We start from the raw sequence: 16764 nt of genomic DNA, 5'->3' as shown, positions 1-16764 counted from the left end.
CCCCTTGCTTATACATTGCCTCCCAACTCCTTCCTCCCTCTAAACTTGTTTTCACTTTTAGTGCACTCTTTAATTCCGGTGGACTTAGTTATTGCAATAAATAAAAACATCTCTCAAATATTTCCTCACAGCGATATCATGCAAATTACTGACCTCATTCACCTTAGTGTTCAAACCGCTGCGCGTCATTGCCAAGATACAAAGAGGTAAAGGTTGCTCCCAAAGGGATTTTTTTTTCTTAAGAGTTTAAGAAAGAAAAAAAAAATGCTCATAAATTGTTTAGGTTCCAAAATAGGAAGTTGGACAAGAGATTTTCTGTGGTTCATTACAGTAGTTTAATAAGCAGATAGGGGCGACAGTGAAGGAAAAGAGGGGTGCACGGAGTGAAAAAAATGCGTGGCTTCTGGAAATGTTATGTTCTTCCTATACAACCAAAAAGAGCTTAATCTAGGCATGAATTTTGGATTTAGAGAAGGAATTGTATCACTGACTGTGTGACCTTGGATAAGTTCCCTCACCCGACAGTGCTTTCCTTTATTAATGTGCAAAGCGGGGACGAATGTCTACTTCGCAAGACTGCTGTGAGGATTACGTGAGATCGCCTGAGTTTATTGTGAGAACTCATTAAGTGTTAGTTGTTGCTACTGCTGCTTCCTGGAATGAGCCGATATTCCAAAATTCCAGAAACTTTGTTTTCTACAGTTTAATGCCTTCGGCTGTAAAACGATAAAAAGAAGCAACACCTTTACACCTGGAACTCACTTATTTGAACCAAAAAAACGCTTTAAACTTCAGATAGGTAAAACACACTTAACTGGTGGCTGGGACCCGCTTTGAAAGCACCCCCACCCATTCTCACCCCAGTGTATTGTGGGAAGCGTAGTCCCATGTTCCAGTTGCGTGAGCACAGAAAAGCGCGTAGGAAACTACAACTCCCAAGAGGTAAAGAAGCGGGACTATTTCCCAGTCTGGCGGTAGCGCTGTGGGAGGGAATTGGCAATCTCTATGCCTACGTGGGAGAGAAGGGAGGGTTGGGGGAAGTGTGGAAAACCTGAACCTGAGCTGCTGTCGCCTGAGGAAGATTTGGTAGGAGGAGAAGCAGAGGGGAAGAGACGGGTTGAGGGTGAGGCGAGGAGGGCATCTAGGTCACTGCTCCCGGGGGGCACAAAGTTCGCGATGTGGCTGAAGCCTGAGGAAGTGCTTCTGAAAAATGCGCTGAAGCTGTGGCTGATGGAAAGGTCCAACGACTACTTCGTGCTGCAGCGGCGTCGGGGCTACGGGGAGGAAGGCGGAGGGGGGCTCACAGGTAAGCTGTGGCCACCCTACCTGCCTCTGGGCTGTCTTCGCTGTTACTTAAAAGGTGGCGAGGACAACAGTTACTCGTACCGGTTTCCCTATCCTAAATCGTGGGCGGAGGGACTGGGGTTCTTTTCCCGACACCACCTTTCCGCCACCACCTCCAAGTCCTGAGAATGTCTCACTGGACGACGAGTTGCTCTTTGGTTGGGACAGGTGAAGGGAGGAGCGCGGTTCTTTCTGAGGCTAAGGAAGAAACGGGTACCTACCTTGTCGCTTCCCATGGGGGGAGGGGGACTGATGACGAGTGTTAGACCTAGACAGGTCGCATTTAGGCTGGTGACAGGGGCCAGTTCGCAGTTGTGAACTTAACTTTTCTCACAGAGCCCATACTGATCATCAGCACCCTGGGGAGTTTAAGTGTATGGGGGATGGGATGGAGTGGGGACGCGGGGATGGTTCGGAGAAAGGGAGGCGCCCCATCACATCCTGAGAAATAGACATCAAAAGAAAGATTAGGGAGGAGGGAGAACTGGAGTCAGGGGAGGTGGAGGGGTAGGCTCAGAATTGCTGACCTCTCCCAGTTTAGCATCTTTTACTTTGTCTCCAAGTTTTAAATCTTTGGGATTCCCTCTCAAAGTCTGTTAACAATGTCGTAATAAAGGGATTCCCTCTCAAAGTCTGTTAACAATGTCGTAATAAATTAATCTCTTGAGTGTCTGGTGCTGCCCCTTCATTCAAAGCTGTGATTGTAAGCCAGACGGTAAGAGTTTAACTCTTCCTGTCTAACCCACCCTGACCCCAATTCTTAAAAACTGTTTTTTTTGGCCAAATATTTAAAGTTTCCAAAGAATGTTATTTTGAGACCACTCATCTTGGGTAGGGACATTTAAAGTTTTGGACGTTGGGAAAACAAGAGCTCTTTTTCTAATCAATCTCTAATTTGGTATTGTGACCTTGAAGTGGTGGACCAGGCAGCGTGATGTAATGGAAAGAGGGAAGAGTCCTTTCCTTCCAAGAGTTCCCAAAAGATGGGACTGCATTTTGGTCCCATCCTACTCTCTTACTTGTTGGATGACATTCCTCAAATTCTTTCATTTACTCAACCTTAAGCACCTACTGTGTGCCACAAGGTTCACAAGATTCAGTTCCTTGGCTTTGCAGTGCTTATAATCTGGATAAGAAGGGTGGGATGGGCTAAGGGAAAAAGAAGACCAACTAGTAAACTAGGCAAGTTATAATTCATGGAGGAGATGACCTTGCTTTTTCTCTCTTGGAAAATGGTGCCTATCTCACAAAGTTGAGAGGATCAAACGAAAAATAATGGCAACAAATCAATGTATGTCGTTAAGATGGTGATAAACGTATGCTGTTATTTCGTTTTCAAGCCACTCCCAGGGTGCAAAGAATTCTGAGGTTCTACAGGACATTTTTTAAAATTTTGCTAGACCTATTAATCTTACCCAACTTCTAAAAAGGCCCTCTTGAAGATATGGCAACAAAAATTGCCCTGTTAAATGTGACATTTTGTCATTTTCTAATTTTTAAAAATTACAAGTGCTATTTTACAGAAGAGTCTTTCCATTTAGTAGATGCAGATATTTTTCAGATCAAAATTTTAGAATCGATGTTCATAATTACCCAGTGACATAAATTATTCTCTTGAATCCATTGAGAATAGTTTAGGAAATATTTAAAATATATTTCAGCCTGGGCATGGTGGTTTAGGCCTGTAATTCCAGCACTTTGGGAGGCTGAGGCAGGTGGATCGCTTGAGACCAGGAGTTCAAGACCAGCCTGGACAACATGACAAAACCCATCTCTACAAAAAAGACTAAAATTAGCCGGCCATGTGGCCCCAGCTACTGGAGAGACGGAAGTGAGAGGATGGCTTGAGCCTGGGAGATCAAGGCTACAGGGCCACTGCACTCCAGCCTGGACAACAGAGGGAGACTCTTCTCAAAAAAAAAAAAATAGATTTTATATCCTGTGTTACAGCCTCAGGAATAGTCTTATAATTTATTTTTGTTCCTCATAATAAAACTGTGCTCCTTTAAGTAGGTAAATCAAATTCTTGAAAATGTAATCACTGTAATGTAGTATTACATGGTTTTTAAACTTGTTGCAAGTTTCCTTTAAACAATCACTCCTTGTTTTCTGTGTTTGATTTTTTCATTTGACATGCTTTTTTTTTTTTTTTTTTTTTTTTTTTTTTTTTTTTTTTTTTTTGAGGCAGGGTCTCTCACTCTGTCGCCCAGGCTGGAGGGCAGTGATAGAGACGTGATTATAGCTCACAGCAGCGTGGAACTCCTAGGCTCAAGTGATCTTCCCACCTCAGCCTCTGGGGTAGCTAGGACTTCAGGTACAAGCCACTAAACCTGGGTAATTTAATTTTTTTTTTTTTTAAGAGACAGGCTGTGTTGCCCAGGCACGGTCTTGAGCTCCTGGCCTTAGGATCCTCCCACCTTGGTCTCCCAAATGACTGGGATTGGGATTACAGGAATGAGCCACCTCACCCAGCTTGACATGCTTTCTTCTTAAAGCGTGGACCAACTGCACTAGTTTACCTCTATCCTGCCCACTCCATTTACTAGTTCCCATAGTCTAGAATAAGAGGAATTTGTCTGAAGAAATAAACTAAGATTTCTACCACATATATATGTTGTGACTAGTGATATCCCCATTCATTTAGTGGTTAGTTTATATCTCTTCATGATTATTTTACCTGTGGTATTGACAAGGTGCTTGAAATTACCACATGAGAGCTACCACTGTAATTCCATGTAAATTAAACAAAGTGGATCAGAAAGGAACAAAGAGGTGCTTTTAAGGTTCATTTGGTTCTTTTTTGTCCAGAGCAAAAGTGTGTGCTGATTTTCCTGACTGCTCAATTACAGTATTCTTACTTAAAATCATGAAGCCAAAAGCTTTGTTGTGCTTTACCACAAATCCACATTTGGATTAGCTCTCACAGGAGCTTAACTGTGTGCCAGCATAAGTTTGCCTCTGTGCATTTTGTTTGCTAAAATCCAGTGTTACGTGCTATCCCTTTAAAAGATTAGTTTGCATTTTGTTTAATGAAGAAATGATAATGATCATCTAGAAATGTTAATGGTTATACTTTAAGATTTCATTTCTTTGCCATATGATAGTTGGCGGTAATCACCAGCAATGTAGTGACTTTAAGTGTGGACTTGATAAAGTTAGTTGACTCCATTTTTTTTCTAATAATGGAGTAGCAGCCACAGAGAACCCAAGGATTATTAAAACAAGAGATGAGTTTTGAAGTTAGAATTCTGAGGTACCTCTTTTAAATTTTTGAAATACTTCTAGTGGATATCTGATAGATTACTGACCATTTGCCTAACTTTATCTTACTTAATTGTTCTGGCTCACAGCAGGATGGAATATCTTGTGGAAATTTTTGTTATGCATAAGCTGTTTTATAGATAAAGCGATTTTCCTTCATTTAGAGAAATAATTTACTCTTCTGGATTTTACGGTCCCCTTATGTTATCTCTTGCTTCTCCCAGCTAATAATGACTCTTCTGTGTCACCTACATTTAGCACCTGGTTTTATAGAGTTAAAACTAACTTATGAATATTTGTCTTATTAAGCACAAATCAATTTGCTTTGCTTGGCAGATGGGAACTACTACATGAATGGAGCTATGGGGCTACGTTCTACTAAGTACTCTAGTATATGGGATTTAGGAAGGTCTGCCAATCAGGAAGCCTTCATATAGGTAGTTTTTAAAGAGTATTTTACTTTTGAATTTTCCATATCTGAATAGTGTAAGCAGGTTCTTGGGTGTTAGATTGATAAGCTCCCTCAGTAGACCTTTTTTGTGTGGTATAGAACAAAACTAGGAAGTAAAACTTACTAAAATGGAGAATTTTTAGATATTCTGTTTATTTCCCTTTTCGTCTTGGTACCATTACTTTGAAATTAAATCATCTGTAAAAACCAGAATATGATAATGTTTGAAATAAGCTTTTCATTTTATATTTACATAGACTTCGCAAATCACTGTATAAACAATTTGTCATAAACACATACATAATAAACAATAAGGTAGCCTTATAAAAACCTCTTAATGACCATCCCTTGAAAATATAAAGCTTCTTTCCCCTATTTCCTTACCCCAGACTCAAGGAGTCCAACTCTGAAAATGTTCGCCTTAGATATTTATTAGCAAAATATCCCCGCATTTCATGATAACAAATTTTGGCCTTCTAAGTACCTGTTTACTGAGACGAAGGTGCCCAAATGGTAAGCATGACATTTCATTTAAGGTAAGGAAAGATCTACCGCCCGCCATACACACACACACACACACACACACATATGCGCGCGTGCACACACACACACACACACACATATACACAAAATTAATAAGTTAACATTTTGGCTTATTAAAAAGAAAATCCCATGGGGCAACCCCTAGAGGGGACAGATCACGCTATGTGCTCCCATCCCTTTCTGGAACATCTTGGTTCCTGTGAAATCAAGTTAAAAATTACTTTTAAAGACCTCTGAATGAGAAAGAGCAACTTTGTAGGAGGTTTTGAGTAATGAAGGATGATCAGTGTTACCCCTCACCTTTTTTTAAAAAAGTAGTGGAAAGATTATTGACTGCATACCTAAGTAGAAAACTAATATTTGCTACCAAGTAGATTTCATTCTAATGAAAAAAAAAAAAAAAAAAGACTGAAAAGTCATGACATTGACCATCCTTTATATCTCAAAATCTCCTGCAAGGCTGCCCTTTCTTATTCAAAAGGTCTTTAAAGGTAATTTTTTACTTGATTTCAGAGAACAAAATGTTCCAGGGAGGGAGAGGAATACAGTGTGATTTGCCCTCCCTAGGTATTGTCCTATGGGATTAAAAAATAAAAATAAAAAATAAACCAGGCTGGGCATGGTGGCTCACGCCCGTAATCCCAATACTTTGGAAGGCCAAGGCAGGTGGATCATTTGAGGTCAGGAGTTTGAAACCAACCTGGCCAACATGTTGAAACCCTGTTCCTACTAAAAATATAAAAATTAGCCGGGTTTGGTGGTGGGTGCCTGTAGTCCCAGCTACTGGTGAGGCTAAGGCAGGAGAATCACTTGAACCCAGGAGGTGGAGGCTGCAGTGAGCCAAGATGGTGCTGTTGCACTCCAGCCTAGGTGACACAGAGAGACTACATCTCCAAAATAATAATAATAAAAAATAAATAAACCAACTACAAGCCAACATCCACAAATATATGAATATACCACCAAGTTCAGTGATTCCACTTGCCCCGTTAACCCTGCTTCTTTTATCTTCCTTGATTTTTTGATAGTTTTATGTCTCTATTCAGCTATAATTATTTTATAAAGGCTTAGTTTCCTCATCTGTAAAATGGGGATGAAACTTGTCTTCTCTACCTCACAGCATTTTTTATGTGAGTCAAATGAGTTTTGAAACTTGTGAGCAACTATACAAATACTTGACATTTATCTATTAATGAAAGAGAGAGATGTTAAAATGCCATTTTCTGGGCTTGAAGACCAAAGGGGGCTATATATTTATGCCCTTTTCCCTAGTAATTACTTTCCCCATGTTGAATATATAAATTGATTTGGAGTGGTAACATGGATTATATCTGATATGCAATGATGTCACTACAGAAACAAAACACTGATAGTTACTAATTGAAGAATTTGGGCATGATAGTGATTACGCATTTATGGTTTATAATCAGAATAATGTACAATAATTAGAATAACTTATCAGGACATCATTTCCTTTTGATGTCTCATCGCCCAAAACCTAGAAGTTCTCAAACAGTGCTTCCACAGATATCAGCGTCACTTGTCTTGCTGAGTGGTGATAAAGAGTACATATAACACCGGTTACCTTAGTGGTATTTTTCAAAACAATACTTAAAAAAGAAATAATTATTCAACTAGTGAAAACTCATGCTGTTTGTGAACAATTGTGGAAGGCTTATGGCTATAAGGTAAGCTAAAAATAAAAAATAAAAAGCAGTCAGGCGTGGTGGTGCACACCTGTAGTCCCAGCTACTTAGGAGGCTGGAGTGGGGTGGAGGATTGCTTGAGTCCAGGAGTTTGAGGCCAGCCTAGGCAATATAGTGAGATAAAAAATATTTTAAAAAGTAAAAGGCATAACAATGTTTGCCACATTGCTCTACAGCTATGACAGATTTTATATTGCCTTTATGATAGAACGTTTGCCCACTTTTCCACCTTTTGCTACTGCTATGTAACCACAAAAGGTAAGAGTAAATCCTAAATGTGATGGTATACAATACTTTAATTCAACAGATATTTACTGAGTGCCTTTTAAAAACCAAGCACTGTTTTAAGTGCTGGAGATAAAGCAATGAAAAAAAAAACAAAGTCCCTACTCTCATGGGGCTAATACTGTGCAGTTGGGGGAGGCAAATAAACAAATAATATATTATATGACTGGTGCTGATAAGCAATATGAAGAAAAATAAAGTAAGGTATCATGATAGAGAGGGGAGGAGATTGGTATATTAGAGAAACTGGTCTGGGAAGGCCTTTTAGGGTGACCTATGAGCAGAGACTGGTGGTACTAGAGTATATGAGCCAAACAAGTATTTGGGAACAGAGTGAATACATATAATTTTTTCTAGGAGTTTTTCTGTGAAGGGAAACAGAGAAATAGGGTGGTAGCTGGCCCTTGTCGTGGGTGTTGAGTATACAATGGTGACTAAGACAGGAATAGTTCTGGCCGGGTGCAGTGGCTCACGCCTGTAATCCCAGCGCTTTGGGAGGCCGAGGCAGGTGGATCACCTGAGGTCAGGAGTTCGAGACCAGCCTGGCCAACATGGTGAAACCCCATCTCTACAAAAAATACAAAAAATTAGCTGGGCATGGTGGCACGCACCTGTAATCCCAGTTACTTGGGAGGCTGAGGCAGGAGAATCACTTGAACCCACGAGGTGGAGGTTGCAGTGAGTCGAGATCACGCCACTGTACTCCAGCCTTGGTGACAAGAGTGAGACTCCATCTCAAAAAAATAAAATAAAAGAAGACAGAAATAGTTCCAACCCTTACAGAGTTTATAATGTGATGGGTCAGACAGTTGATAAATATGTAAGCAAACAAATACAATTGCTAGTGTAGTCAGTAGTAATAACAGCCTTGTTCTGTTGGCTTAGAAATCTCCATAATGCAGGGAAACCCCCAAAGCAATTTTCCAAGGCCAGCTGTCTTGTAAAGTATGCTTATCTGAAGTCCTATTAAAGATACAAATATTTCCTAAAAGCAGTGATTAATAATAGGTGGTGTACTGGTGGCAAAGTTCCAGTGTGGCATCTGTGAAGCATCTTGCCAAAAACCAGTTTGGGGTGTTTTCAAATTAAATCATCTATCTATGAGCACTAACAATATCTGAGAGGTGGTTTGGTAGAAGTGGGGGTGGGATGTTCTAAGTGGAAAGAATAATGTGATAGTGCAAAAGCAAAAGATAACAGTTGTTGGGGACACAGCAAATATTCTAGATTCATTTACGTGAAGTTGAAAATATGAGACTTAATATATAATGCACTTAGCGACTAGAAAAAGGTTATTGAAGAGCAATGTCTTAATCTATACCAGAGGAAAACCTGAGATAGAGAATTAAAGGCACCTAAGAATTAAACCTTTGTTTTTTGTGTCCACTGTTCTTTCAGTGGACATAAAATAGCCTATGTATAACAAAAATTTCCACAAGACATTCCATCCTGCTGTGAGCCAGAACAATTAAGTAAGATAAAATTAGGCAAATAGTCAGTAATCTATCAGATATCCACTAGAAGTGTTTCAACTCATAAGCCAAATAAATTAACATTTTGGCTTATTAAAAAGAAAATAACATAGGGCAACCCCTAGAGAGGACAGATCACACTGTGTGCTCCCCTCCCTCCCTGGAACATCTTGGTGCCTGTGAAATCAAGTAAAAAATTACTTTTAAACATCTCTGAATGAGAAAGGGCAACCTTGTAGGAGGTTTTGAAAAATGAAGGATGATCAGTGTTAACCCCCTCCCCCCTTTTTTGGTAGCAGTAGAAAGATTATTGACTGCATACCTAAGTAGAAAACGAATATTTCCTGTCAAGTATATTTCATTCTAATGGGGGAAGAAAAAAAAAAAAAAGACTGAAAAGTCATGACATTGGCCATACTTTATTTCTCAAAATCTCTTACAAGGCTGCCCTTTCTTGTGCAAAGAGATCTTTAAAGGTAATTTTTTGCTTGATTTCAGAGAATAAAATGTTCCGGGGAGGGAGGGAGAGGAATACACAGTGCGACTTGCCCCTTTTTTCCCCCTCCCTTACTACACTATAAAGAAGTGAAGTTTTAAAACAAGGTATAGGGCCGGGCATGGTGGCCCATGCCTGTAATCTCAGCACTTTGGGAGGCCAAGGCAGGAGAATTGCTTGAGCCCAGGAGTTGGAGACCAGCCTCAGCCACATAGTAAGACCTTATGTCTACAAAACATAAACGAAATTAGCAGGACATGGTGGTGTGTGCCTGTAGTCCCAGCTATATGGAAGGCTGGGGTGGTGGGAGATTGTTTCAGCCAGGGATGTGGAGGCTCCAGCGAGCTGAGATTGCATCACTACATTCCAGGTAGGGCGACAGAATGAGACCTTTCTCAAAATAAACACATAAAATGAGGTGTAATCACATTTTCTGATTATTATTATGGTATTAGTTGCTCTCTTGTTTTAAACTAACCAAAATGATGGGCCTGGTTTAGTTCTTCTAAATAATGTTTAAAAGTACTACACTGTATACCAGTTTATTCATTTGCTATCATACTTGCTTTCTGCTTTGTACCTAGAAATTCAGGTGTTGCAATTTCTTTGCTTTTCTGAGGGTTACTCTTTTTGTGCATTGGTGCATAGGTCTTGAAGAGTAAGAAGTGGCTGTAAATATAGTACCAATTCTCATATTTTTCTGTGTCTCAATCTTTAGAAATGTAGCTGGGTTTGATTAATAATTCATCTATTCTTTTTTTCCCACAAGGCATTGTAATCTGTTGTTTGTTATATCAATTGCTTCCCTAAAAAATTCTAAATCCTTTAATGAAAAATAGATTTCAGTTAGGGAAGGAAATGAGTGTGTGTGTGTGTGTGTGTATATGTGTGTGTGTGTGTGTGTGTGTGTATGTATATATATATATATTCAGTTTTCAAGTAAGTGCCTTTAAAAGAATTCAGGGAGAGGGAAAACAGGACCAAAGAAGAATTATTTTTATTAACTGTTTTCCAAAGCTCTTAATATAAAGTTGCCAGCTTTCAAAATGCCAGCTGTGGCTATTGAATTATTCCAAAATAAGCATTCATAGTGTCATTTTAAGGACTTAGATCTGGTAGCAAAGTAATAGAATCAGGAAAATCCACAAACTTTATTGAGCACACTACCTTCTCTTATTTGAATATATTTCCTACTAAGTGTATTGGCAGTTTACTAATTAGTTTGTTTATTAACATATAATGAAGCTAAGTTCAGTAAAGGTGTACTGTTTGACTTTGTAAGCATGACAACTTATGACAAGATAAAGAATCCACTGTAAGGTTTCAGTAATCATTACCATGGAAAAAAATTATAATTGAACATTTTACTTAGAATGGAAATAAATCTTGTTTGTAATTAGGAAGTTCATTACATGACTCTTCTGCAGCTAGAGCAGTATTCACTTACACAGTGCCCTCAATCCAGTTTACAAACAGAAAGAGCCACTTGTCAAACTAAAGGACACTTTAGTTTGTGTACTAAACTAGCACATTGATAATGAGTACCATTTTCAAGCTGTGACTGTTTTACTGGTCTTTCCTCTGGCACTCAGCCCATTGCCCTGTTTATCATTACCATTGACCTAATGCAAAAAAAGAAATGTTTATAAAATTTGCAGGTGTCTAAATATTGGAAGGGGCAATTAATGCCATAGATCAGTGTTCTCAATATTGGCCACATGTTAGATTCAAATGAGGACCTTTTATTTTTATTTATTTATTTATTCATTCATTGATTCATTCATTCATTTACTTTTGAGATGAGTCTCACTCTGTTGCCCAGGCGGGAGTGCAGTGCACAATCTTGGCTCACTCCGAGTGGCGCAACCTCCGCCTCCCAGCTTCAAGTGACTTTCCTACCTCAACCTTCTGAGTAGCTGGGATTACAGGCACCCGCCACCACGCCCAGCTAATTTTTGTATTTTTAATAGAGACAGGGCTTCACCATATTGGTCAGGCTGGTCTCAAACTCCTGACCTCAGGTGATTCACCTGCCTCGGCCTCCCAAAGTGCTGGGATTACAGGCATGAATCACCAAGCTCGGCCTCTGAGGACCTTTAAAAATAAACTAAAAGATACTGGATTATTCATGGATGAAATGATACAAGTCTAGAATTTACTTTAAAATACTCCAGGAGGGAGTATTTAGAACCCAGAAATTGGTACATATTAATTTCTGAATGACTTGCAGGGACTTGATGATGATTACAGCTTAATGAGCTGGAAGAGTTCCCCAAGTGACTATAAATGTAGTCTAGCACTAGCTTCCAAATTATTTGTTGCATAGTTTTATACTAACTGCCTGATTTCATACTTACAAAAACTGAGCAATTTTCTTTCTACATAGTACAAGGCGCTTATAATCTTGTGAACATTTCTGCTGCCAAATGTGACCTTTCTTGCCAGTGATTTTGACTACTCTTCTCACATCCACATAGCCACCGTTAATCTTTAAACAGTATCTTCAAAAAGATAGTTATCTTTTTATCTGTTATCTGCTAAAGCTATCCTGTATTCAATAAAGTGCGTTCATTTGAAATTGTAATTCCTTTATTTTGACAAATTTGACAAGTTATGTTTATTTATATACACACACACTTATGTACTTAATTCTGTTTTTCAATGTAGAGATAGCTCTTTTGGTTGTCTTTTGCAAGTACTCTTTTATCCTTTTTTTGAGTATTTTCACATTCCTAGCTTCAAATTGAAAACGTTCTCCTCTTCTCCATTTCCTGAGTAATTTTAATCACATAGTTCTGAAGACACCATCTGCATATTTTAGCTCTACTTTTCTTCCTTTATACTTTACGAAATCTCCAATTTCTCATAGTCACTATTTCAATGCTAAAAGTGATAGAATTATTTTCCCTTTTATCCCCAAACCTATCAGTAATTCCCTCCTCATTAGTTGAAGCATAATTATTTCCTGTTTCCCTCATCCTCATTCCCATTGTCTTTTCCCCAATACTTTCTCTTTCATATTTGTCAGTTTTCTCATTTCTATTTTTTAAAAACTTCAGTTCATACCCTAACTTTTTTTCATATCAGATAATTTCTTACCTCTATAATCTGCACATACTGCCATTGCCAAAATCTTCTTTCTTGAACTTTGCCCTCACTATCAAAATCCTCTGAAAATTGCTAATTGATACTATGCTGCATTTGTGACCCCTATTTTTACTTTTTATCAATTCCTGTATCTACTCTTCTACCCTTTCCTTTCAGCTAAGCCAAATTTCTCTTTATGTCTTTGTCTTATCTCCTGTTCTTCTAATTTACCTCCTTCCATGCATGTAACTTCCTAACGTGATAGGAAGTGATGTGAGGCAGATGTGAGCATCTGCCAACCTATCTGTATTCTCATCCAAACCTTGCTTAAAATCTTAATTCTTTTTAAGTGGATAAAAATAGGAAGAGAGCCAAAAGCCTGGTTTATAATTGATTTAAATTTTTCTTAAAAATCTGTATTCTAAATTAAAGGCAAATGCCTCATAAAGCAAAACCAACACTCAACCAATCAGAGCTTCCAGAAAAGGAAGGTAAATTTTTATATTTCAGCCATCCCATTGTTATAGTTAAATCAACAAACTATATCCTTATTGTGCAGCAATATGTTGAAAGTTATGGATATAAACACAGAGATAGAAAACATGGTTATTTTCCTCAGAGGACAAATAATCTGGATAAAGAGACAAAAATTATATACATGAAGCTCTTAGAAAGTAGTTATAATAACCAGCCTAATATATACTAGGTTGTGTAGTACAGGTTGAACATCACTAATCTGAAAATGAAAAATCTGAAATGTTCCAAAATCCAAAACATTGATTGCTGACATGATGCCACAAATGGGAAATTTCCACACCTGACCTCATGTGACAGGTTGCAGTCAAAATGCAGTCAAAACTCGTGCATAAAATTATTTAAAATATTGTATAAAATTATCTTCTGGCTGTATGTATAAGGTATATATGAAACAAATAAGTTTCGTGTTCAGACCTGGGTCTCATCCCCAAGATATCTTGGTATGTGTACGCACTTAATCCAAAACCTGAAAAAATCTGAAATCTGAAACACTTCTGGTCCCAAGCATTTCATATAAGGGATACTCAACCTGTATAGACCTAAGTCCTATGAATATTCAGAGAAAAGGGAAATTATTATTGCTTGGGATTGCCAGTGAGGATTTCACAGGGGAAGTGGGTCTTGAAGAAAATGTAGGATTCAGATTAGCTGGACTGGGCTAGACGACTCTCATTAGGATTTCTTTTTTTTTTCTTCATTAGCATTTCTAGGTAAAATGATAATTGCTTAGCAAAGACCCTATGGGAGAAATTAGCTGGTTGTTTAAGAAAACAGTGAACTTTGTTCTAGGAAATATAATTAGATTATTAAACTGGAACTAATTGATCAAGAGCCTTGAATTCCTAATTGAGGAATTAAGAATTGTTGAAAAGAAAATCCCTGTACAGAAGCATTTTATTTAATCAAGGTTTTATCTTGTTTAAATATCTAAGATTTTCTTAAATAATAATAGTATTAGCTAATATTGGGTGTTTTACTGTGTGCTAAGCATTGCTCTAAGTGCGTTAAATGTAACAACTCATTTAATCTTTACAAAAGCCCTTTGTAGTAAGATCTGTTTTAACCTTATTTTACAAATGAGGATGCAGAAAGGGTAAGTACTTTAACTTGCTCAAGTTGACACAAGCAAGTGACAGAGCCAGAATTTAAATCCAGTTAGTCTATAGTACTAGATTCTACATTCTTATCTAATATACATACAACCTTATGAGCGAGATACCTAAGTGCTGCAGATACATTCTGAGATTTGGACAATTGAAGCTGACTTAACTCTTTTATTGAAAGATAATTTTCTCAGATACTACTCACATTGGCATACTGTAATTTCTCTTTATCCCAAATATATTTTTTCTTTAAGAAAAACCACTATAAGGACTCTTTGGACTAGAAAAGTTTTAAAATAAATTTATTAGCTTGTTATATGAAGTGATACAGATTTGATTTATCTCTTGTAAAGTCCTTATTTCAACAATCTTCCTATTACAACAGGGCTTCTGGTTGGGACTCTTGATTCAGTCTTAGACTCTACTGCTAAAGTAGCTCCATTTCGCATCCTACACCAGACGCCAGATTCTCAAGTTTACTTGTCAATTGCATGTGGTGAGTATGATTTTTAAAACATAATTCAAATTAAATAAGGGTACTACAAAGCTGAGTATTCATATTTATTTATACTCTGTAGTTGCTTTGAGATTTAAAAACAAATTAAATGTGTAACTTTACTTTGAGAGAATAGCAAGACCTTTGTTTATTTTTAAAGGATATGGGTTATTAAGTTGTTTTTTTTTTTTTAATACATTGGTGTGAGGGACCTGAAGCATGTGGTCTAGCAGGGCTGATTCTGAACAGATTTTGGTCAGTGTTACTGCTACATAACTCCTTTCTTCAACTTCTGCTTTATCCAACTACTGGGAAGATGGGAACTTCTCCATGAAATAAATTGTTTCATTACTAATAACTCCAAGGAGAAGAATCTGAAGTTATCTGTGAACCCAAAACATAAAGGTTGACTCCTAAGGAAGTATAAGCCTGGAAAATTAAACCTTTTTTATTCACTCCCACCTTCTCAGAAAAAGCATCATATCCTTCAAATATGAAGGAGTGTCTTACAGTTAATGCTACATATTCATTCATGCCAGGGTGGTTCAGATGCTTCAACATATATATTATGGGTAGGAAAGGAATTAGGATAATACTTTCTAATAAAGCAAGTCAAAATAAATTTTTAAAAAGCTGCATTGACAGTTTCTTACTTCCTTTTATGATGCAATTATAATGTTGGTCTAAATTAGAATCCCAGATTTCTAGCCCTTTTGCTGTTGAAAAACTGCCTTTCTTCTTATCCCCCTCTCTTCTAAAGTAGATATATTATACTTTTTAAAACAGAACAAAAGCACATGAGTTTCTGGAACATTCATATGTGTGAACATATAGCATACAATTAGTTTTTTAGGATGTGTGGCTTGTTTTTTATATTTCCCCCTAAATTTATTTTAGTGTTGCCAGTGAGTCTTTCCTCCTGGCCCTCTTAAATTGAATGTCGTTTAACCTAAATGAGGTTGACATTGTACCTGCTGACATCACAAGAATTCTGTAACCTCAACTCTAAATCTAGTTAGTAAAAATTATTTTTTTTAAAAAAAAAAAGAAGGCCTTTCTACTTAAAAAAAAAAAAAGGATGATTGTATAACTTATTTCCCCAAATTAACCTGATGCAGAAATAGTGTAATTACCTACTAATGAAGCTTCCTTATACCAAAAGAATCAAACTTAAGGCCTTAACATTTCCCCCATGGCTTTTATTTGTGGTTTATTAAAGACAGTTATTACTCTTGGTATGGTGACTTAGTAACATGAATGAAATTCTGATTGAATTGTAGGAAATAGACCATTTGCAATGTCAACAAATTTTTTAATATGCCAGTCTCCATATATTATAAAATATACTAAAAAGTCAGCATATTTATTTTGAATATTTATATAATACACAGTGCTGAGAAGACTTTAATGGTATGTGAGTGATAGGAGGAGATTGATAAATACTGAAATATTCTTCAAGCCAAAGCAACTAGGGCTAATAATGTTTAACCTCACCCTCTGCAAACCTCCTAATGCTGATTCAGCGGGTCACATGGATTTAACCTTGCTACAGAATTTTTAACCTCCTTTATGACATTTCTATAAGTTTACTAGGTCTTTTGATGAATGGGGTGGCTCTGAGCAAAGGTTTCATGGCTTCTGAAATAAGTAGAGTGGTCACAGTTGAGATCTACATTTACTTAGCATGCATAGGACTGTCACATACATGCTGTTTTCAGCCACACATATTATAGACACAGTATTAACTGCATTATTTGTAGACCAAGGATTGAATTGTGCATTATGTATTTTCTGGTACTCTACATATTTTCTTAAAAGATACTGGTTATTCTTTAGGCACCAGTTACTAGCATCTTGTTTTCAGAATTTTATATATTTTCTCATGAGCTGGATTTACTTTACTCCCCTTTCATTAAATGTTTTATTCTTTCTATTTATGAGAAATACTGTTCATGCCCACATAGAGGGATAAAGTAGAGAATA

General features: G+C 37.4%; 1 protein-coding gene across 1 annotated transcript in view; it reads left to right on the top strand.

Annotated features, from left to right (window-relative positions):
* Positions 1-1027: 1027 nt before the first annotated feature.
* The window catches only part of LOC105490434 (TBC1 domain family member 8B), a 65558-nt gene continuing 49821 nt past the window's right edge, over positions 1028-16764 (top strand). Inside the window, exons 1-2 of the mRNA XM_011756034.3 lie at positions 1028-1306; positions 14671-14781. Coding sequence (XP_011754336.1) covers positions 1177-1306; positions 14671-14781 — 241 coding nt within the window. The 5' untranslated portion in view covers positions 1028-1176. The remainder of the gene's footprint in view (positions 1307-14670; positions 14782-16764) is intronic.

The sequence above is a fragment of the Macaca nemestrina genome, chromosome X (genome assembly GCF_043159975.1).
Source record: "Macaca nemestrina isolate mMacNem1 chromosome X, mMacNem.hap1, whole genome shotgun sequence".
Taxonomy (NCBI): Eukaryota; Metazoa; Chordata; class Mammalia; order Primates; family Cercopithecidae; genus Macaca; species Macaca nemestrina.
The sequence above is the reverse complement of the archived record's forward strand: the minus strand, read 5'-3'. Positions and strand labels throughout refer to the sequence as shown.